The sequence below is a fragment of the Xyrauchen texanus genome, chromosome 29 (assembly GCF_025860055.1).
Source record: "Xyrauchen texanus isolate HMW12.3.18 chromosome 29, RBS_HiC_50CHRs, whole genome shotgun sequence".
Lineage (NCBI taxonomy): Eukaryota > Metazoa > Chordata > Actinopteri > Cypriniformes > Catostomidae > Xyrauchen > Xyrauchen texanus.
Window position 1 is genome coordinate 886,031 of NC_068304.1, and position 25,000 is coordinate 911,030.

Below are 25,000 nucleotides of genomic sequence, written 5' to 3' on the forward strand. Positions count from 1 at the left end.
ATTACTTTGATGGAAAACAGGAAGTGAGGCTGTATCTTTGCAACGGCTTGCCGTATTGAAATGAAATGCGTAGTATGCTTCATCAGGACCATGATCTGAGTATACATGCAAAGTTCAGTAATAGCTATGGGTCAAGAAATGTGAAAAATGACTATGTTTGCCTGTAACTTTTGAATCCTATGTTCTATTCGGTGTCTGGATTCTGTGGGTCATCATAATTTTAAGGATCCCCATATCAGCCATACTTTATTTTTATCAAACAGTTATGTCTTTTGAATGCAGTGTCAGATTTATAAGAAATTTGGTATGCATCATTGACATCATGTCCTGGACGTACCTGAGCAGTTTGGAGACAGTGCCACTTATAATTCAAAAGATAATCAACACTTGTGTGCTTACTCCAACCGTGGCATGTCTCTTTGCCATTTGTGAATCATGTCATTGAGTGGCACAGTCTGTACATTTCTGTAAATGGATATATATGGATTGCAGAATCATGGGGAGGTTCTTCTAAAAAATAAAATAAAATCAGATGCGCTCCTTTTGTTGAGCTTCTACATTTAATTACCAAAACATATTAGAATAAAATCTTGTTTTTACATGTTTAGTGGTGATCGTTTTGGGGGTACCGTAATTTCCGGACTATTGAGCGCACCTGAATATAAGCCGCACCCACTGATTTTTAAATTAAATATTATTTTGAACATAAATAAGCCGCACCTGTCTATAAGCCGCAGGTGCCTACCGGTACATTGAAACAAAGGAACTTTACTCAGGCTTTAACGAAACACGGTGTGGCAGCGGGCGTGGTCAAGCGCCGTCCGGAGAGAAAAGCGGCAAGGGCGCTTACACCTGAGCTAAATTATGTCTAACACCGGTGTCTAATTTCAGTAAGCATGGGGAGAGCGGCATAAAAAGGCAGCAGCCACAGAGCTGAGAGAGTGACACACGTCAGTCTAGTGTTGGCGCATAGAAGAATTGAGAAACTTTATAAAATTGATTGTAAACATTGCTGTGGCCATTAAAAGCCTTACCTGGAACGTCAAGTGCCCTGCTGAAAACTGTCACACTGGTGCCCGTGTGACAGTTTTCCCAAGAAGGACACGTGAAGCAGGGCTCTTGAAATTAGACACCGGTGTTAGACATAATTAGCGCAGGTGTAAGCGCCCTTACAGCTTTTCTCTCCCGGACGGGCGCTTGACCACGCCCCCGCTGCCACACACGGCTTGTAATAAAACATTTGCAGTAAACAGTAGCCTACCAAGAAAGTCATTGGTCACTATCTTCCTCGTCCTGTGCACTGAAACCACTGAAGTCATCTCCTTCGGTGTCGGAGTTGAATAGCCTCAGATTTAATTGTCTTTTTGCACTGAGTCAATTCCTCACGCTGCTGTTTCCAACGTCTTATCATCGACTCATTAAGACCAAGCTCCCGTGCAACAGCCAGATCAATCGCCTTCAACTTGAAAGCTGCATCATATGCATTTCTCCGTGTCTTTGCCATGGTGAGGGTGACAAAATTACTACCGTAATCAGAATGATGGGAAGTTTGAGCGCGCTCGATTTAATCTAAACAGTAAACAAAAAAAGCTGTTTTGACCTTAACCCGTACGGCAATTTCAATTGGTCTAATGAAAGCTTCACGCCGCCAAAAAACTGAGCACGTCACAGAATTTTTTTTACAAATTTTTTTTTAATATATATATATATAAAATTTGAAAGCGGGAAAAATCCATATATTAGCCGCGTCATTGTATAAGCCGCGAGGTTCAAAGCGTGGGAAAAAAGTTGCGGCTTATAGTCCGGAAATTACGGTATATTTTTGAGTGCTGTTAGAGCAGTTTTGTAGAGGAATATAGCTGATACTATGGGTCTGATCAGAAGGTCAAATCAAATCACTTTATTGTTTCTGGCAGTTCGCACCACCCTTTGCAGGTCTTTGCGGTTGTGGGCGGTGCTATTACTGTACCAGGCGGTAATGCATCCAGACAGGATGCTCTCTACAGTACTGCTGTAGAACCGTGTGAGGATGTGGTGGTTCATTCCAAACTTCCTCAGCCGTCTCAGGAAGAAGAGGTGCTGGTGAGCCTTCTTCACAATGGCCTCAGTGTGGACGGACCATGTGAGTTCCTCAGTAATGTGGACACAGAGGAACTTGAAACTGCTGACTCTCTCCACCGGTGCTCCATTAATGGTGATGGGGCTGTGTTCTCTGTCTTTCCTCCTGAAGTCCATCACAAGCTCCTTGGTCTTACTGACGTTGAGGGAGAGGTTGTGCTCCTGACATCAGCGTGTCAGAGTGTGCACCTCCTCTCTGTAGGCTGTTTCATCATTGTCAGTGATCAGACCTACCACCGTCGTATCGTCAGCAAACTTAATGATGGTATTGGAGCTATGTGTTGCCACACAGTCATGTGTGTGTATAGTGAATACAGGAGTGGGCTGAGAACACAGCCCTGCGGGGCTCCAGTGTTGAGGGTCAGTGATGAGATGTTACTGCCCATTCTGACCACCTGACGTCTGCCTGACAGGAAGTCCAGGATCCAGCTGCACAGCGAGCTGTTTAAGCCCAGATTCCGGAGTTTCTCATCAAGCTTGGAGGGCACTATGGTGTTGAATGCTGAGCTGTAGTCTACAAACAGCATTCTCACATATGTGTTCCTTTTTTCCAGATGGGAGAGAGCAGTGTGTATTGTAGATGCAATGGCATCATCAGTGGAGCGGTTGTTGCAGTAGGCAAACTGCAATGGGTCCAAAGTGGGGGCAGAACAGAGCAGATGTAATCTCTGATTAACCTCTCAAAGCATTTGCTGATGATGGGGGTCAGAGCAACAGGACACCAGTCATTTAAGCAAGTGATTTTGGCTTGCTTAGGTACAGGCACAATGGTTGATGTTTTAAAGCATGTGGGGACTACAGACGGAGAGGGACAGGTTGAAAATGTCCATAAAAACACCAGCCAGTTGGTTCGCGCACGTTCTGATGACGCGGCCCGGAATGCCGTCTGGAACCGCGGCTTTACGGATGTTCACCCGTCGGAAGGATCGGGTTACATCCGCAACCGAGACGGAGATTGAACCGACCTCTGTAGCGTCAGCTGCGAGTGCTCTCTCCGCGAGGGCGGTGTTGTTGTCCTCAAAACGAGCATAAAATGAATTAAGCTCATCCAGGAGAGAGGCAGCGGTGCTCATGGCGGAGTTTTTATTCCGTTTATAGTCAGTGATGTTAATTCCCTGCCACATACTTCTAGAGTCTGTGGTGTTGAACTGTCCTTCAATTTTGTGCCTGTACTGGCGTTTGGCTGCTCTGATAGTATTACGGAGGGCATAACTGGCTTGTTTACGCTCCTCTGCGTTCCCGGAATTAAAAGCGGAGGTCCGTGCACTGAGTGCCGCACGAACCTCGCCGTTATCCCATGGTTTCTGGGATAACGGCGAATAGATCTGTATTGTTTTGGTTGGCACAACGTCCTCTACGCACTTCCTGATGAAACGCGTTACGCTATCAGCGTAAGCCTCGATGTCGTCATCAGAGGCGGACCGGAACATCTCCCAATCCGCGTGATCAAAACAGTCTTGTAGCGCAGAGTCTGATTGGTCCGACCAGCACTGGAACTTTCTGAGGGTGTGTGCTTCCCGGTTCAGTTTCTGCCTGTAAGCGGGCAGAAGCAGAATGGAAGAGTGGTCCGATTTGCCAAATGGTTGGCGGGGGAGGGATTTGTAGCAATCCCGGAAGGAGAATAGCAGTGGTCCAAGACCCGGCCTCCTCGTGTGTTGAAGCTGATATGTTGGTGGTATTTTGGTGCTATTGTTTTAAAATTTGCTTTGTTGAAGTCCCCAGCAACAATGAACGCAGCCTCAGGGTGCGCAGTTTCCTGCTCACTTATACACCCATACAGTTCCCTGAGTGCCCGGTCTGTGTCAGCTTGTGGGGGGATGTACACAGCTGTGATGATGACCGCTGTGAATTCCCTCGGTAGCCAGAATGGTCGACACAGAAGCAGGAGATATTCCAGGTCAGGAGAGCAGAAAGACTTTATGAAATGTACATTCCTCTGATCACACCGTGATTTGTTGATCATAAAACATACACCACCACCTCTGCTTTTACCAGAGAGGTCTTTCGCTCTGTCCGCTTGGTGCATGGAGAACCCCGCGTGTTCAATGGCCGAGTCTGGAATCTCCGCAGCCAGCCAGGTTTCTGTAAGGCATATAACTCAGCAGTCCCTCGTCTCTCGTTGGAAAGAGATCCGCGCTCTCAGCTCGCAGAGTTTGTTGTCCAGAGACTGAACATTTGCAAGTAGAATACTGGGTAGCGGGGGTCGATTTGCACGACGTCTTACTCTGATGAGAACGGCAGCTCTTTTTCCCCTTTTCCTTATGCGTTTCCACAGCCGGGCAGCCCAGACAAAGGGCTCCGCTAGCGTGTTTGTAAACAGCGGGTCGGCGTTGAGGAATTTGAAGTCCGGTTTTCGGTGTGTAATTGCCGAACCAATGTCCAAAAGCGTTTGTCTGTCGTACACAATAAGGCAGACAACATCCAAGACAAAAAAACACAAAACTGTAAACAAAACAAACAATAAACTCCAGTGTTTTGACGGAGCCCACGACGCAGCAGCCGTACTCTGCGCCATCTTGAGCACATCAAAGGAATTCCCACATTCTGGTGGTTAGGGGCAGAGGTGTTCAAGCCTTATTGTGTTACTTTTTGTAAAAATAATACAAATGAATGGAGATCTATTAAGTTGCATTTTTAAACTTTGAAATTTGACCAATGTATACAGTATATATGACTGTTCTTGTGCTCTCTAGGCGTTAACATTTAGAGAATGATGCGATGACATTGTTTCCTTGACTATTTTTACTTCTCCTTTATGATGTTAACACCTTTTAAAAACCAACTAAAGTTGACAGTCCCAACTCCCACCCCTAGTACCAGACAGGAAGGAGATAGAAGATGTCATATTCCAGGATAGATTTCCTGAATGTCATAAAACAATTCTACAGGAATTTCATGATCAACAGAATCAAGCCAGATGCCCCGAGCCTTCTCACTGTTCCCAGTCTGCACCACTAACACACAGATTACCCACAAACAACTAGTCTTTTACTCGTGAAGAATGGCGCAATCGTCATTTGAAGCTCCAGCAAGTAGAGCCGTGCTGTAAACGGATGTTGATGTTATGATTTGATTTTCCTGCAGTTGGTGACATGCTCTGGAGCGTTTAAGGAGGGATCTTTGAGGATTATCCGGAATGGCATTGGAATCCATGAGCACGCTAGCATCGACCTGCCTGGAATTAAAGGTCACTTTACACATTTAGTGTTCTTTACCTTTTGCTCATCGCTACCTCAGGGTTCCCACTTGACCTGGAAAACCTGGAATTTTGCAATGCATTTTTCCAGTCATGGAAAAGTAATGGAAAATGTGAAAATACCTACAGTGCTGTGAATAAGTATTTGCCCCATTCCTTATTTTTATACTACATTGTTTTTGATCTTCAAACGAGATTTAACATAAAACAAAGGCAAGCTGAGTAAACACAAAATACAGTTTTCAAATATATATCTTTTTTTTTATTCAAGCAAAAAAAGTTATCAACACCTATATCACCCATGTGAAAAACTAACTGCCCCTTAAACGTAAAAGCTGGTTGTGCCACCTTTAGCAGATTCAACTGCAACCAAATGCTTCTAATAACTGGAATTAGTCTTTCGCACTTGTGCTGGAATTTTGGCCCATTCTTCTTTGTAGAACTGCTTTAGATCAGCCACATTGGTTTTGAGCATGAACGGGCCGTTTAAGGTCCTGCCACAGTTCAAGTCAGTACTTTGACTAGGCCACTCCAAAACATTAATTTAGCTTCTATTGAGCCATTAAAATACTTTTTCACACAGGCCCAGTTGGTATTGGATAACTTTTTTGCGTCAATAAATAACATTATATTTAAAAACGGTTATTTGTATTTACTCATTTTCCTTTGTTTTATGTTAGATGTTGTTTGAATTTTTTAAACAATTTAATATGATATATACACAAAAACAGAAGAAATCAGGATGTGGGCAAATACTTTTTCACAGCACTACAAATGTCCTGGAAAATAATTATTTTGTCCTGGGAAAATACTTTATATTAGTTTAATAGAACTGTTTGACTGTTTTGCTAACAAGGTTTTTGTTACATGTTCAGAAACTTGGTAATGATCAGGATTCGGAATAGAGTAAAATAATTATTCGTTTCATTTTGCCAATCCCTGTGGGTTCAATTTTGTGAATTTTATTGTTTGTCTTTTATTTTGAATGTGTTTTTCTGTTTGTCAGGTCTGTGGCCTCTTCGCTCTGAGTCCAGCAGAGACACTGATGACATGCTCGTTCTGTCTTTTGTGGGTCAGACCAGGTGTGAGCAGTGTACACACACACACACACACACACATTAATGTTCATTGACAGTGGTGATGTCAGCACTAGACTGCAGTATTGAGTGTGTGTGTGTGTCTGTAGAGTACTGATGTTGAGCGGTGAAGAGGTGGAGGAGACGGAGCTACCTGGGTTTGTGGATAACCAGCAGACGTTCTTCTGTGGAAATGTGGCACACCAGCAGCTCATACAGGTGCACTAACACATTCACATGGGTCATCAGTGGTCTTTGGTGGTGACTGACGTACACTGTACAAACTCATGAAGTTGCTTCCATAATTGTAATTATTATTTATAATACTCCTGTAGTTCTTCATTATCTAAAGCAGCCCACACCATAACAGATATCGCTTTCCTTTCATCCGACTCTTAAGGGTTTACGTAATTTTGAGGAATATCTAAAGGCAGAGATGGCCTGTTTATTTCCTTATACCAAACATCCATTAGAACAGGAAATGACACATTTCTAGGACAAAATTGTACTTGCGCTAATGTTTACTGTAGTTCTTCAATTGGTTTACAGTAGTATTTGTAGTGTCATAACCACAGGTAAGACCATAGATGGCTCCTCGTTACTGTGGTTTGATCAGTGTAGCAGAAAAAATGAATAGCCTAAACACAAGTTACTACAACGGTACCCCAGAGAAATGATTCAAATAAATGTATAACATCTCTGTTTATCATTTTGAATAAAGGTGATGTGTTATTTGAAAAACCTTAACTGATGTTGGTGCATTGCACAGTAACTATGTTTACATGGACGCCAGAAAGCGGCTTATTTCAAGAAAGAATTGTTTGTAGTGTTTTGAAAGGAAAGACAGATTGTTCACTTTTAATTGACTTTCACAATTCCAGTGGGTCAGAAGATTACTGTGCCTTTAAGTAGCTTGGATAATTCCAGAAAATTATGTCAAGGTGTACCTGTTGATGTATTTTAAGGCCTGCCTTTGCTTGACATCATGGGAAAATCAAAAGAAATCAGCCAAGACCTCAGAAAAAAATGGGGACTTCCACAAGTCTGGTTCATCCTTGAGAGCACCTGAAGGTAACATCAGGGCTCGACAATAAGGACCCTATGGCCCGGGGCTAGTGTGAGAAAGTTTTAGCCAGTTGTTAGTACGGTCACTTGCCCGATCGGGCCAGTGCTGCATTTATAACATTAGTGCAAGCAAACAACAAGCGAGCGATCACAACAATTACACTGAGAGAACGAAGTCTTCTAACAGAGGAGCGAGCGCGAGTATATTTATCTTGCAAAGACGCAAATGCATAATATACTGGACGCGCCAAGGCATGCGCAAGATCGTGCAGACACAGAGCGCACTCCTAGCACTGTCCTCATTCTTTTCCAAGTGTCTTAGCAGCAGCTTTTACCAATGTGTAGAAAATAACAGGGGAAAAAACCCACTTAATGAATTTCATAGTGGGATTTAACATGTTTTGCAACGTTTTAAGTGTCCCCGCACGTTCCGTGTTCACGGGGCGTTTTTACATGTTGGTGAGCATTAGTAATCCACACGTTGGAACACAAGAAATCAACAGTTTCTTTCTATAGGATTGAAAAGCCTTTAATTCCTCTGTGCATATTTCTCATCATCATCATCTCTCTCCGTATGGCATAGACTGTGTAACATGCATGCATTCTCGTAAAGGGACAGAGCGCTAGTTTTATTCCCACTGTAAAAAAAAAACACATTTTCTCATTAATTTGCCGAACGAGACAAACCCCAGTTATACACGTGCCTGGAAATCACGAGCTGCTCAATATCCAAAATGTAAGTATACATTTAATTAGGTAATATTTCAAAACGTAAACATTAATTGGACATGATAATGGCGTTTGAAAAGAAGCAAGATCACTATGAATATTAGGATATTATTATCAGAGCTGTTCAGCTGCAGGTGAAGATTAATATTTGAATATTTCTCTACTTCATATCATCCTCATAAAACACCTGTTACGTGTCTCATTTCTGAACCATACAGGTGTTTTTGTTCTTTGTATATCAGTCAGTGTTGGTCTTGTTTGGGTTATCTGATACACATTGTTAATTCACAGATTAACTCTGATATCTACCTACTGTATATTACACATCACAACCGATTTGGTAGTAAGTCTGTTCTCTCAGTCCATAATCAAATCTCTAACTCTGTGACAAAATCTTTGATCCTTCTTGTGAAAACACTACACATGGGCAAAAGTTGCATGACTAGACGGGTGACCAAAAACCCATCATCTCCTCCACAGAACTCTTAGCTTAAAAGCACATGTGTAAATGGCTGAGGTTAAAATTCTGAGGTTAGGAATTTCTGTAAATCGCATATATGAGATTACATACATTTTGGGGGACATTGTATTTTTTTTTTTCTCCCCAATTTGGAATTCTCAATTCGATCTAATTCCTTGTGGTGGCGAATCTCAGTTTCCTCCGCTTCTTCATCAATCCGTACATCTCGTTACGTGGCTTGTTGAGCACATTACTGTGGAGACATAGCGCGTGTCCTTGTGTCATTAGTGATACAAGGAGGTTACCCCATGTGACTCTCACCTCCCTAGCAACCGGACCAATTTGGTTGCTTAGGAGACCTGGCTGGAGTCACTCAGCACACCCTGGATTCGAACTCGCAACTTCAGGGGTGGTAGTATTTACTCACTGAGATACCCAGACCCCTGGGGGGACATTGTATTAAAAACCTAAGACATGTTAAATATATTTCTCTTCAGACACATTTTTAAAGCCATGATGGTAAACACAGCTATTTGTCATTTTTGTGTTTGGGCCGGTGAAAATTTTGCCAGGGCCAGTAAAAATCTGAAGCACTGGCCCAACCGGGCAAGTAGAAAAAATCTGTATAGATTTGAGACCTGATCATGTTCATCTGTACAAACAATAGTACGCAAGTATAAACACTATGTTGACTGCACAGCCATCATACCGCTCAGGAAGGAGACGCATTCTGTCTCTTAGAGATGAATGTAGTTTGGTGCGGAAAAAGTGCAAATCAATCCCAGAACAACCGCAAAGGACCTTGTGATGATGCTGGAGGAAACGGGTAGACGAGTATCTATATCTACAGTAAACAATCCTATATCGACATAACCTGAAAGGCTGCTCAGCAAGGAAGAAGCCACTGCTCAAACTGCCATAAAAAAAACAGACTACGTTTGCAAGTGCTTTGAAAACTCTTTAATTTGGAGAAATTTCCTCTGGTCTGATAAAACAAAAATTGAACTGTTTGTCCATAATGACCATCGTTATATTTGGAGGAAAAAGGGTGAGGCTTGCAAGCCCAAGATCAGCATCCCAACCGTGAAGCATGTGGGGTGCAGCATCATGTTGTGGGGGTGCTTTGCTGCAGGAGGGTCTGGTCCACTTCACAAAATAGATGACATCATGAGGAAGGAAAATTATGTGGATATATTGAAGCAACGTCTCAAAACATCATCCGGTCAGTTAAAGCTTGGTCACAAATGGGTCTTCCAAATGGATAATCGCTCCAAGCATTCCTCCCAAAGTTGTGTCAAAATGGCTTAAGGACAACAAAGTCAAGATATTGGAGTGGCCATCATAAAGCCCTGACCTCAATCCCATAGAAAATGTGTGGACAGAGCTAAAAAATTGTGTGCGACATGCAAGGAGGCCTACAAACCTGAATCAGTTACACCAGTCCTGTCTGGAGGAATGGGACAATTCCAGCAAATTATTGGGAGAAGCTTGTGGAAGAATACCCAAAACATTTGACTCAAGTTAAACAATTTAAAGGCAATGCTACCAAATACTAACAAAGTGTATTCTTCTGACCCACTGGGAATGAATGAAATAAAGAAAAGCTGAAATAAATCATTCTCTCTATTATTATTCTGACATTTCACATTCTTAAAATAAAGCAGTGATCCTAACTGACCTAAGACAGGGAATGTTTTCTACGATTAAATGAATTGTGCAAAACTGAGTTTAAATGTATTTGGCTAAGGTGTATGTAAATGTCTGAATTCAACACTATGTGAACCTCAAAAACATATTAAAATTATAAAAAAGTCATGACCCCTTTAAAATAAATGAGAAATTGTGTTCATCAAAGCATCAAGGAGTCTTATAAAGAATGTGTTAGGTTAGCTTTGTTCTTTGTTTGTGTGTGTGTGTGTGTGTGTGTGTGTGTGTGTGTGTGTGTGTGTGTGTGTGTGTGTGTGTGTGTGTGTGTGTGTGTGTGTGTAGATCACGTCAGTGTCAGTGCGTTTGGTGACTCAGGACAGTAAGTCTCTAGTGAGCGAGTGGAAGGAGCCGCAGAGCAGAAACATCAGCGTTGCGTCCTGTAACAGCACACAGGTGGTGATCGCTGTTGGCCGAGTGCTGTATTACCTTCAGATACTGACAGGAGAACTCAAACAGATCTGGTACGCACACATACACAAGCTCACCAGCATGCTTCTGTCATCATTTCCTGTCTTGCCTCTGTAAATACATGGATCAAAAATGCAATAAGTCACTATGTATTTGCCTACCTGTGAATTATTGATTGTAGGGCTGCACAATCATTGCGATTTTTGACAAATATTGTGATTGCAATTTGATCTGTAAAATAAACATTTAACACTTAAGTCGCTGCTGCTAAAATATCAAGCCTAAAAGAACACAGAGGTGAATCCCATTGAAACAGCATTGTGTAAAAACGAACAAAGTCATGTTTTGCCCATACTTTACTACCAGTGGTAAGAGTTATTGACACTAGAGTCAGAATTGACCAATGGCAGACTGTATTCGGGAAAGCTGTTTGAAAACAATGTTGTGTTTGTGTGTATTGTCTTCTGCAGTTGTACTGAGATGGAGCATGAGGTGGCGTGTCTAGACATTACTCCTCTGGGTGACTGCGCAGGCGAGTCTAGCATCTGCGCAGTCGGGCTCTGGACAGACATCTCGGCTCGTCTGCTCAAGTTACCCTGCTTCAGCATCCTGCATAAAGAGATGCTGGGAGGAGGTGAGATTTCACTTTTATCTCACTAGAGAATAGATTCCACTAACAATGCAGTCTGTACAAAAGTTCTGCTTTTATAAATATAGTATTATGTAGTCTGCTTTATGCACCACGGCCTGTTCCACAAAGTTAGTTGAACAAACTGGATTGGTACAGTTGACTACCAAACCAATTCAACCCAGTTTGAATGGTGTTTGTCATATCTTTATTTACCATATATTTAATATTTTGTTAGCAATAATTTCATCGGGGTTCATGTTACTGACAATGTCCGGTCCATTCTTGACAAGCATTTTGTTGAGAACATGTGAGACGGAGGCTCTTGATTTTCACGCACTGTAGGGTTTTTACAGTCATTTAAGATTGTTGCTTGTCAGACTATACAATATGAACGCTGTCGTATATTGCCAAGGCACACTGCGACATTATGTCACACTGTATGAAAGGCATCGTAACACATTTACTTCTGTATCACGCCATGGTCCGATCTCGGTTTCATTGAAATCGCTTAATATGGAATCAACTGCTCACTCACCGTTTTATTAGATCCAATGATGTGCAGTAGCGATTTGCTTCGTTTATTTAAAAGCTGTAGACTTTACATGAAGGGGTTTTGAATCGCATTTAAAAAAAATGCAGGTTGGACACCCCTATATATCATAGTGTATGTTGATGATAAAACTACTAGATTTTCTGAACTGGAGTAATATATATTTAGCCATTAACGATATTTTGAGATAAATTGTGATAAAATAACTTCCGCGTCTATAAAGCACTAACCGGAAGTGACTATGGCCGAGGGAGTCTGCTCAAGCTCAAGCTCAGGTTACAATGGATGCGAATGAAGAAACCGAGTTCTCCGGTGTGGACGAACATGCCTATGATGGCATTGTGCAAACTACTAAATTCATTTCAGAAGGCAGACAATTATGTTACGACAACCTGTCCTAAAGCTCAGTCTCTCTCCCTCTCTCTGTATTATTATACTAAATAAATATTAAATATTTATTTTATAAAAAATATATTATATAAAAATATTATACTATTATTATTACAAAATTACACAAATTAAGAGTTAAAATAATTAAAAGTAAGACTTACTCTGCTAAGTGCTCGTTTTCGTTGCACAGAATGTCTGCTAACGTTAGCACTTGGTCCTCCAGTCCTGCCCGCGCCAAAATCCGGTGTACACTTTGACGGTGGACTTGATTCCATCGAGTGCACCGAGGGAACAGCATCAGTAATCAGCCTCACGTGGTCCTTACTCCAAAATCCCATCCGAGACTCCAACAAATCTCCAGGTCGATAATTCTCCGGAGTGAAATGTGCGCCACAAACGACCGAGTGTGTGGTAACAGACGCGGCAGTGAAGTCTGCTCTCTTCACCTGCACAAAACACACCCAAGACTGAAAAGCCTTGTTTTTCCTAGAAGGAAAATGATGGACACGATGTCCTGACAGGCTGGAATTCGTGCAACCAGCACAAACACAATAATTTACCATTATGGCTTCTCTAAAACTCGATCTAAAACTTTCTGTCTCTCACTACTGCTCTAACTACATCAACACCCAACAATGAGAGAGCTGACCCGGCCGCGAGCTCTTTTGTTTGCCTCGCCCTACGTCATATGACGCGTTGCTATAGCGGGAAAGGCGTATTCCAGAGCCTAGCACATTTTCATCAAAATCTCTACATCAAATGAGATTTCATTAGTAATTTCTACATATGTGTTTTTAAAAGACCTCTGCAGACAATATCAAGTATTAATTCAGTTATAAATTCAACCTGCATGTTGCTCTTTAAGATCAAATGACCACTCGACCAACACTGTAAATGTTTCACTGTTATTATTTCTATATTCATGTATGTGCTCCATTTTTGTTGATTCAGAATAAATTTTTTTTTTCTATGTTTACTAGCAAATATACTGTACATTGGGATTCAATAGTGAAAATGCTTCTTTACGCCACCATGAAGAATTTGAAACTTCTCTAATTTAATGCAAATGTTATTATATATTTTCACGATTAATTTGAATAATGACATGCATAAATAATGACAGACCAATCATAAAACACAATTCCAGTAAAACTGGTTAATTTGAAAGAAAAATAAAACCACTTCTATAAATTATATTCCATACAGGCATATTAATAAATCCATATTTAGACACCCGATTGTATGGTTCCCCCCACCTCCGAAATCCCAATTTAACCCCTGCTTATAAATACTTATAAATTGTTCAAACCTTTTTATATATATAAAATTGGAGTGCTGTGAATCTCAACTGAAGAAGTTTACAGATGCTTAAAGTACATTTATTAAAAGTAAAAAAATATAGTTGTAAAGAAAATGCATGATAAATGTAAAGGGAAAAAAGTGAAGAAAATGCAGTCATTTATTCTCATTTTTTAAGCACTGTTCGCTGTCCTCGGTACATTTTCCTGTTTTGTTTTGTGCTTTTCCACTTGCCTGTTACTCAAACTTTGTTTCAAAACTCAATTCAATGATTTCCACGCATCATTAAAAATGCTGTTTATGACTGTGTATTGTTATATTGGAGAATAGTGTGGCCTTGATTTATGTTTACTGTGTCTTTTCTCAACTACATTCTCTGCATTCCCTTAAGATGCTTTTAACAGAGCATATGTATTCAATGTTCTGCCTCTGTGCTCTTGTTCTTCAGCTTTTATGAATAATTGAATTAAAACGGTCACCTTCTCTTTAGATATACACTCACCTAAAGGATTATTAGGAACACCTGTTCGATTTCTCATTAATGCAATTATCTAATCAACCAATCACATGGCAGTTGCTTCAATGCATTTAGGGGTGTGGTCCTGGTCAAGACAATCTCTTGAACGCCAAACTGAATGTCAGAATGGGAAAGAAAGGTGATTTAAGCAATTTTGAGCGTGGCATGGTTGTTGGTGCCAGACGGGCCGGTCTGAGTATTTCACAATCTGCTCAGTTACTGGGATTTTCACACACAACCATTTCTAGGGTTTACAAAGAATGGTGTGAAAAGGGAAAAACATCCAGTATGCGGCAGTCCTGTGGGCTGAAAATGCCTTGTTGATGCTAGAGGTCAGAGGAGAATGGGCCGACTGATTCAAGCTGATAGAAGAGCAACTTTGCCTGAAATAACCACTCGTTACAACCGAGGTATGCAGCAAAGCATTTGTGAAGCCACAACACGCACAACCTTGAGGCGGATGGGCTACAACAGCAGAAGACCCCACCGGTACCACTCATCTCCACTACAAATAGGAAAAAGAGGCTACAATTTGCAAGAGCTCACCAAAATTGGACCGTTGAAGACTGGAAAAATGTTGCCTGGTCTGATGAGTCTCGATTTCTGTTGAGACATTCAGATGGTAGAGTCAGAATTTGGCGTAAACAGAATGAGAACATGGATCCATCATGCCTTGTTACCACTGTGCAGGCTGGTGGTGGTGGTGTAATGTGTGGGGGATGTTTTCTTGGCACACTTTAGGCCCCTTAGTGCCAATTGGGCATCGTTTAAATGCCACGGCCTACCTGAGCATTGTTTCTGACCATGTCCATCCCTTTATGGCCACCATGTACCCATCCTCTGATGGCTACTTCCAGCAGGATAATGCACCATGTCACAAAGCTCGAATCATTTCAAATTGGTTTCTTGAACATGAAAATGAGTTCACTGTACTAAAATGGCCCCCACAGTCACCAGATCTCAACCCAATAGAGCATCTTTGGGATGTGGTGGAACGGGAGCTTCGTGCCCTGGATGTGCATCCCACAAATCTCCATCAACTGCAAGATGCTATCCTATCAATATGGGCCAACATTTCTAAAGAATGCTTTCAGCACCTTGTTGAATCAATGCCTTGTAGAATTAAGGCAGTTCTGAAGGCGAAAGTGGGTCAAACACAGTATTAGTATGGTGTTCCTAATAATCCTTTAGGTGAGTGTATTTCTGTATTATATTCTTGTATAATTGATGGGTCCATTTCAAGTGTATTTTGAGCCGTTTGTAAGTTCAGACCTCATGCGTTCATTAAATGTGCAGTATGAATATACTGTTTTTATCGTGTGCCATGAGTGTGTGCGCTGTGTGTAATTGTTGAAATTAGTCTTAAATTGGGCGGAATGTAAACGTGTCCAAATAATGTTGGTATTTTCAAGTAGGGAGGCATTTCTTGCATGTTTCTAGATTTACACACTTTTTGGGCCATGATATACAAGTATAACATTTGTAATGTAGAATTTCAAGCAATGAAGCCAAGACTGCCTTTTGACTGTAATGAACAGATCCCATCTGTTTCTGTGTGTCCCATACTGAGTTTACATTAATACTGACAGATCAGTGGATTCACTTTAGTGTGTGTATATAAAGGCAGGTTGTGCAGTTCAGCTCACTACTGCAGTTTTATACCTCTTTTGCAGGGTTTTTCCTATCCAAGACCAGTTTATGTCCTAATATCAAACATCATTTCAACAGAAAATATAGTGCCCAATAGGGCTGTGCGGTAACCGCCTTAAAAAAATATTGCGCTATCCGATTACATCAATCCGCCTGCAGAGGGTCTGTGAATATTTTTTGCTGTATTGGTTTTGATAAAAAAATAAAAAAAAAATTATTGAAACACGAAAAACAAACAAGACATTTCTAAATTCAAGTTGCACTTCAAACTAAATGAAAAAGCAATAAAATAACAAAGTGATCCAAAAATCTTATTGTAAAGCAGTTCAATGGAAAGGATGCGGCGAGAACCGGCCTTGCAATATAAACAATATTATAATGATTAACTTAAGACAAACACACACACGACGGACATGTCCGCAAACGATCTCTCTCTTGTCGCATCTCCGTCCGCAGTCAGCCTTTATCCCTCTCTGAGGCTTAATTAGCCTGATAAGGGACCGGGTGTGTATAATCACGACCCGGCTCCATCCCTGTCACATTCCTCCATCGTTCTCTCAGGCAGGCATGACGTACATCTCCCCCCCCCCCCCTTTCCCTGGGGGAGGGCGTGCCCTAAGCCCCGTCTGCTGGCAGGTCATCCCCGTCTACCTGGATGAGGGAGGGGACAAGTGGAAGGAAACAGAAATTAAAAAAAATGGGGGGGTACTTCCTGTAACAGTGTAGTACCCCCCCCAAAAACACTACAATTTAAACGAGATGGAAAAGGCCAACGCAGATCGGCAGTGAGAGAGTGGAGAGAGAGATGAAAAAACACTTACTCGCCAGTTCCCCGATACGCCGTAGCTTGTTCCTCGGCCACTCCTCCAACCTCTAACAGACGACAGCCGCACCTTTCCGGGCGGATCGGAGGCAGTCCTCCAGCCCCTGGCGGACGGAACGCCCCGCCGTGTTCTCGGGGAACAGAAAGGGTCTCCCCCGCCCCTGGCAGCGGTTCTCCCTCTCCAGGCGGTCGGCAGCGAGCCCCTCTTTGCTCGCGGTCGGCAATCTCTGACCCGCCGCATTTCAGCGGCCGGTAGGGGACTCATCCACCCCTGGCAGCGGCCCTGACCGCTCCAGGCGGTCGGTTAGGAGCCCCTTCTCCCCCCAATCGGCCTTTATCCCTCTCGGAGGCTTAATTAGCCTGATAAGGGACCGGGTGTGTGTAATCACGACCTGGCCCCGCCCTCCACCCTGTCACACTTATTTTCCTCCCCATATCCAAACATTTACCATCTCCAATGGCTCCAATTGCCATCATGCAAGCATCCGTTAATGACAACAGGTAGAAAATTACTAATAGCCTACAGATTAAGAACTAAAGAAATTGGGCGAGTCGTTTGGCACCATGCAAGGGTCGGACGTGTGAACGGCGAGCTCGGCACACTGTGCTAGTTTTAATACTTCCTGTATCATAAACTAGTGAGATTCGATTACACTCATTAACAATTTTTTTTAATGATTCAAATAATTGAATGCAGAAAAACAAAAATGTGTGTGTGTATATGTATATATATATATATATATATACATACACAGTGAGGAAAATAAGTATTTGAACACCCTGCTATTTTGCAAGTTCTCCCACTTGGAAATCATGGAGGGGTCTGAAATTGTCATCGTAGGTGCATGTCCACTGTGAGAGGCATAATCTAAAAAAAAAAATCCAGAAATCACAATGTATGATTTTTTAACTATTTATTTGTATGATACAGCTGCAAATAAGTATTTGAACACCTGTCTATCAGCTAGAATTCTGACCCTCAAAGACCTGTTAGTCTGCCTTTAAAATGTCCACCTCCACTCCATTTATTATCCTAAATTAGATGCACCTGTTTGAGGTTGTTAGCTGCATAAAGACACCTGTCCACCCCATACAATCAGTAAGAATCCAACTACTAACATGGCCAAGACCAAAGAGCTGTCCAAAGACACTAGAGACAAAATTGTACACCTCCACAAGGCTGGAAAGGGCTACGGGGAAATTGCCAAGCAGCTTGGTGAAAAAAGGTCCACTGTTGGAGCAATCATTAGAAAATGGAAGAAGCTAAACATGACTGTCAATCTCCCTCGGACTGGGGCTCCATGCAAGATCTCACCTCGTGGGGTCTCAATGATCCTAAGAAAGGTGAGAAATCAGCCCAGAACTACACGGGAGGAGCTGGTCAATGACCTGAAAAGAGCTGGGACCACCGTTTCCAAGGTTACTGTTGGTAATACACTAAGACGTCATGGTTTGAAATCATGCATGGCACGGAAGGTTCCCCTGCTTAAACCAGCACATGTCAAGGCCCGTCTTATGTTAGCCAATGACCATTTGGATGATCCAGAGGAGTCATGGGAGAAAGTCATGTGGTCAGATGAGACCAAAATAGAACTTTTTGGTCATAATTCCACTAACCGTGTTTGGAGGAAGAAGAATGATGAGTACCATCCCAAGAACACCATCCCTACTGTGAAGCATGGGGGTGGTAGCATCATGCTTTGTGGGTGTTTTTCTGCACATGGGACAGGGCGACTGCACTGTATTAAGGAGAGGATGACCGGGGCCATGTATTGCGAGATTTTGGGGAACAACCTCCTTCCCTCAGTTAGAGCATTGTAGATGGGTCGAGGGTGGGTCTTCCAACATGACAATGACCCGAAGCACACAGCCAGGATAACCAAGGAGTGGCTCTATAAGAAGCATATCAAGGTTCTGGCGTGGCCTAGCCAGTCTCCAGACCTAAACCCAATAGAGAATCTTTGGAGGGAGCTCAAACTCCGTGTTTCTCAGCGACAGCCCAGAAACCTGACTGATCTAGAGAAGATCTGTGCGGAGGAGTGGGCCAAAATCCCTCCTGCAGTGTGTGCAAACTTGGTGAAAAACTACAGGAAACGTTTAATTGCAAACAAAGGCTACTGTACCAAATATTAACATTGATTTTCTCAGGTGTTCAAATACTTATTTGCAGCTGTATCATACAAATAAATAGTTAATTTTTTTTTTTAGATTATGTCTCTCACAGTGGACATGCACCTACGATGACAATTTCACACCCCTCCATGATTTCTAAGTGGGAGAACTTGCAAAATAGCAGGGTGTTCAAATACTTATTTTCCTCACTGTATATATATATATATATATATATATATATATATATATATATATATATATATATATATATATATATATATATATATATATATACAGTGCATCTGGAAAGTATTTACAGCTTCACTTTTTCCACATTTTGTTATGTTACATTGGTCTGTAGTTGTTCAATATTGAGTTATCCAGATTTATATTTTTTAAGAAGGGGCTTGACAACTGCAGTTTTCAGGGACTTTGGAAATGTGCCTGAAAGGAGTGATGCATTTACTGTTTCTAACAGATCTTTTTTCAAACAGTTAAACACATTTTTGTAAAATGTTTGGGGAGTGTCAAGACAGCAGGTTGAGGTTTTAAGATGCTGTACTATTTCTTCCAGGGTTTTGCCATCAATTTCCTCAGTTGGACATAGTGACTAATTTCTGAAGTTTTTGTGGTGGGTGCTGTCTGACCTCAGTTGACAAGCTGATCGCCATTCTAATATCTTTTACCTTCTTCATGAAAAAAGATGCAAAGTCGTTTTCTGTCAGAGAGCGTTTCACAGGCAACCTGTGTTGGGATATTTGTTAGTCTCTACAGTAGCAAAAAGAGTGCTGGTGTTGTTTATATTGCTGTTAATAATGTTTGAGAAAAAGGTCTGCCTAGCTGTGCCTAATTCTAAATTGAAAGCATGAAGGCTGTCTTTATAGATATTGTAATAGACTTCAAGTTGTGTTTTCCTCCACATTCGTTCTGCTTTCCTGCATTTTCTTTTCATGTTTTTCACTGCTGTTGTTACTTCAAGGTGCTTTACTCCTGCCAGTGATCGTCCAGACCTTTACAGGAGCAATGCAATCAACAGCATTACTAACTTTTGAGTTAGAAGTTATAGAGGAGATATACAACACAGTCTGCAGATATACTCTGTTTCAGAGATAAAAACTTGATAAATTACACACTAGTGTTCTAATTTATTTACCTCTTTTTGACAGACAGATTTAAATTTAGTGGAACAAATGCCTCTGAACAAACAGGAATCAGACATGAGCATTGATGTTTTTTCTTTTGTCTGTTCTTAAAAATATAATAAATTGTGTTTCTTTATGCGCATGTCTTTGTTACTAACAGCATTTCTTGTCATATTTCACTCCGATACATTTTATAGGTCTCGTAGATGAGCAAAATTACCTGCGCATGAAATACATTTGGACGAGGAGCTTGAGAACTGGATTCAGCCTAGTCACATTTTGCTAGTTTCACTCTCTGGCCATGGTTTAATATATTTAGGGACTTCCCAGATCCATGGTTTTGCAATTTCCCAATATTGTTGATCATCGTCTGTTTGCAATTGGCATCGGGATCTTTGTAAGACATAGTCGATATACGGTTACATCGTCCTAACGCCTAGCCCTATTTCCCAAGTCTTGGTGTTCCAGACTTCAAACCCTTTATGTACTTGCCCTTATATTTAGAGTGCAGTTCCATGAAAGGCTCCTAATTGCATCAAGTTGGTGCCACGGATAGCTGCCTAGGTGTGGAGCTCTTCTATTCTTTTGTTTTTGTTTGTTTGTCCTATGTTTAATTTTTCATTTTTACCAGGGACGAACTGCTGAACATTAAGCAGCATATACCAGGCAATCTTTTTCCCATTTTTGACTATTCGGACACTTTGCTGCAGCTTTGGGACTATCTGATTACTGTCTGGTTCATCATCTTCAACCTATAGACAGAAACTAAAATCTGCTAAGCCTGTAGGAAAGTCTTTAAAGAGATGGACCTATGAAACAGAGCTGGAACTACAGTGAGGGGAAAAAAGTATTTGATCCCCTGCTGATATTGTATGTTTGCCCACTGACAAACAAATGATCAGTCTATAATTTTAATGGTAGGTTAATTTGAACAGTGAGAGACAGAATAACAAAACAAATACAGAAAAACTGTTTTAAATTGTCAAAAATGTTTTAAATTGAATTGCATTCTAATGAGGGAAATGAGTATTCGACCCCTCTGCAAAAAACAATTTTGACCCATTTTCAATGCCCTGGCTGAGGAAAGGAGGTTCTCACCCAAGATTTGACTGTACATGGCCCCGTCCATCGTCCCTTTGATGCGGTGAAGTTGTCCTGTCCCCTTAGCAGAAAAACACCCCCAAACCATGTTTCCACCTCCATGTTCTATGGTAGGGATGGTGTTCTTGGGGTCATAGGCAGCATTCCTCCTCCTCCAAACACGGCGAGTTGAGTTGATGCCAAAGAGCTTGATTTTGGTCTCATCTGACCACAACACTTTCACCCAGTTCTCCTCTGAATCATTCAGATGTTCATTGGCAAACTTCAGACGGGCCTGTACATGTGCTTTCTTGAGCAGGGGGACCTTGCGGGCGCTGCAGGATTTCAGTCCTTCACAGCATAGTGGGTTACCAATTGTTTTCTTGGTGACTATGGTCCCAGCTGCCTTGAGATCATTGACAAGATCCTCTCGTGTAGTTCTGGGCTGATTCCTCACCGCTCATGATCATTGCAACTCGATGTGGTGAGATCTTGCATGGAGCCCCAGACCGAGGGAGATTGACAGTTCTTTTGTGTTTCTTCCATTTGCGAATAATCGCACCAACTGTTGTCACCTTCTCACCAAGCTGCTTGGCGATGGTCTTGTTGCCCATTCCAGCCTTGTGTAGATCTACAATCTTGGCCCTGACATCCATGGACAGCTCTTTGGTCTTGGCCATGGTTGAGAGTTTGGAATCTGATTGACTGATTTCTTCTGTGAACAGGTGTCTTTTTTTTATACAGGTAACAAACTGAGATTAGGAGCACTCCCTTTAAGAGGTTGCTCCTAATCTCAGCTTGTTACCTGTATAAAATACACCTGGGAGTAATCTCTAATTGAGAGGGGGTCGAATACTTATTTCCCTCATTAAAATGCAATTTTAGAACATTTTTGACATGTTTTTCTGGATTTTTTTTTTGGGATTTTTTTGTTGTTATTCTGTCTCTCACTGTTCAAATTAACTTACCATTAAAATTATAGACTGATAATTTCTTTGTCAGTGGGCAAACATACAATATCAGCAGGGGATCAAATACTTTTCCCCCCCACTGTACAAGCCTGCTTTGACTACACTGATTTGAGTGTTTTTGAGGATGCAGACACCTTCCTTCGCCAGCTGAGGAAGTTCAACCTGCCACAGGCGCTGTTAATACAGTTCTACTCAGCAGTCATTGAGTCTGTCCTCTGCACTTCAATAACTCTGGTTTGGTTCAGGTACGAAATCGGATCTCAGAAGACTACAGAGGACAGTTCGGTCTGCTGAGAAGATTATTGGTTGCCCCCCCCCTTCAAGAAATGTACACTTCCAGAGTGAAGAAAAAGTCTGGAAAAATCACTCTGACCCCATTCACCCTGCCCACTACCTTTTTGAACTGTTGCCTTCTGGCCGGCGCTTCAGAGCTCTGAGTACCAGATCCGTCAGGCACAGGAACAGTTTTTTCCCCTCAGGCTAACCATCTCCTAAACCCTTAAAGCCGCCCCATTGAGCAATAATTATGTGCAATACACAGTTTTGTCTTTTTTTTTATATTTATCCAACACATCCAACTTCTGCATTGCATTCCCTTGCACTGTATTTAACAGATTTGTATTTAAAGTGTGTGTGTGTGTGTGTGTGTGTGTGTGTGTGTGTGTGTGTGTGTGTGTGTGTGTGTGTGTGTGTGTGTGTGTTATCACTGTATTATTGTGCCCTGGAAGCTCCTGTCACCAAGACAAATTCCTTGTGTGTAAGCATACCTGGCAATAAAGCTCATTGTGATTTCTAATTATTGTGTTTAGGTAATTATAGAAGACTAAAAACATTTAGATTTTTTATTTTTTTTTTTCACATTTAATCATGATCCATATTAGTAAGGGTGTGTAATTTGAAAAACCTTTATTGTGGTGCATAGCACAGCATGCTCTTATTCAGTGCTGTTTCTAATGTCAGGGCTGAATGCTGTTTGAGAGGTTTAACTTCAGAGCAGTTTCATCTAGCAAATTCTTAGTAGTATTCAAATTGGTCTTCTAAGTGCCACAATATCAAGGGATCTCAAATGCGCAAATGCTATCCTTGCTGTCTCTACAGCATGCAAATCGAGATAGGAAAAATACAGCGTTGAGGATAATTTGTGTGAGTGGATCTATTGTGTTCTGTGATGACTGTGAAAATAAGGCTTCAATTTCACCATATTAATGCATGTTTCAGACTAGATGCACATTCAATGCGTATAAAGTGCTGAATGTGAGATGATCATTAAATATAAAATTGCAGTGCAAAATAAGATAATGTGTCATTTGAAAATTTCTGTATTAAACAACTAATTGCATATAACATTAATCTCTCATCGTTCACTAACACGTTTATGCAATAACTTTCCCTGAGCTGATCATTCATGTAATTATGATAGAAAATCCAGAATTAAGACTGGATAGGAGTGTAGGTCAGATGACCAGATTTTAGATAAAAATGTAAAAATAAAACCCATTTGAAAGTGGCTCTGAATGAGGTGCCAGATCTCATCTGTGGTTTTGATGTTTACACCCATAGAAGAAGATCAATGCCAGATGTCTGTGGGAACAAAAATGGAATTGGTTGATCGTGTAAATGCAGCACATCACCCTTCTGAAGCATTAATGTGTGTGTGATGTCTGTGTCTTACAGAGATCATTCCTCGTTCAATCCTCATGACTACTTTTGAGGGCACTCATTATCTGCTGTGTGCTCTGGGAGACGGAGCACTCTTCTATTTCGGACTGGACATTCAAACAGGTTAAACAACTGTTCCACGGAGTATTTTCAAGTGTTTTAGTTTCTTTCCAGGACAGGGGACACCATGTAATAAAGCACAAGCGTGTGTGTTCTGTGCAGGTGTTTTAAGTGAACGTAAGAAGGTGACTCTGGGCACTCAGCCGACAGTTCTGCGCACGTTTCGCTCGCTCTCCACATCAAACGTGTTCGCCTGCTCAGACCGACCCACTGTCATCTACTCCAGCAACCACAAACTGGTGTTCTCTAATGTTAACCTCAAGGAAGTGAACTACATGTGCCCACTCAACTCTGAGGGATACCCTGACAGGTATAGCACCTCAAACTCACACCAAGAGCCTAGACATTTTGCCCCAAGTTTTTTTCATTAAATTTGAGTAATGCATTTCTTTGGGCCTGTTCACACAAGGGGTTTTATCCAGTAGGAATTCCTCGTATCTAGTAACATGTCAGTACAGTATTACGCACAAACTGAAGTTCTGGTACAAATGCACCGTTCACTGTCAACCGTGATTCATTTATACCACGGAAGCATCAAATTACAGGGGATTAGAACATATTTCACCCTCGCACTACTCTTTCATTACCGGATCTTTTTTGAAAGGGGGAAAAAACTTGTCATATTTATATTTAGCTTCTACTAGTTAGAAACCGTGGTTAAAGAATTGGACTTTATCGTTAACCCGTGTTTGACATGCAGCAGAAGTAATAGTAAAGTCATTTGTCATACAATGTAATAAAAATTATAATACTTAGAAACATTATAGCTTTAGAATAACCCACGATCCTATTTTTTCGGTATAACTTACATAATATGTTAGGGATCATGTACAGTCAGCTGGTCGTTATTGCGCAATAAAGCTCGACAGGATGGTCAGGATGTCTGCTGGACAATATTGCTCTTGTTACATGACTACCTACCAAATAAATGAAAAGATGGCTCTCAATACCCGGATGAGCATTCTGACACACTTTATCGACGGATATGTGGTCATTACTTAGAAATATCAGACCACCGGATGATGCGATTTGACTAATCAGAATCAAGTATTCCAGAGACATTTGTTATAAGCTTTTAGACACCTTAACAAATTACAACATATTTTTACAGCATTTATTAATCTTTGTTAATGTTAGTTAATAATAAAACAATTGTACATTGTTAGTTCATAGTGCATTTTCAAATGTTAACACATACAACTTTTGATTGAAAAAAATGTGTTTGTATATGTTCAAATAACATTAAACAAGATCAATAAATGTTGTATAAATATTGTTTGTTCATGTTAACAATTGG

General features: G+C 41.3%; 1 protein-coding gene across 1 annotated transcript in view; it reads left to right on the forward strand.

The window, feature by feature from the left end:
- Nucleotides 1-25,000, forward strand: part of ddb1 (damage-specific DNA binding protein 1) — a 35,076-nt gene that overhangs the window by 2,211 nt on the left and 7,865 nt on the right. Inside the window, exons 2-8 of the mRNA XM_052096875.1 lie at nucleotides 5,203-5,305; nucleotides 6,321-6,396; nucleotides 6,501-6,609; nucleotides 10,634-10,812; nucleotides 11,230-11,393; nucleotides 23,599-23,706; nucleotides 23,806-24,013. Coding sequence (XP_051952835.1) covers nucleotides 5,203-5,305; nucleotides 6,321-6,396; nucleotides 6,501-6,609; nucleotides 10,634-10,812; nucleotides 11,230-11,393; nucleotides 23,599-23,706; nucleotides 23,806-24,013 — 947 coding nt within the window. The remainder of the gene's footprint in view (nucleotides 1-5,202; nucleotides 5,306-6,320; nucleotides 6,397-6,500; nucleotides 6,610-10,633; nucleotides 10,813-11,229; nucleotides 11,394-23,598; nucleotides 23,707-23,805; nucleotides 24,014-25,000) is intronic.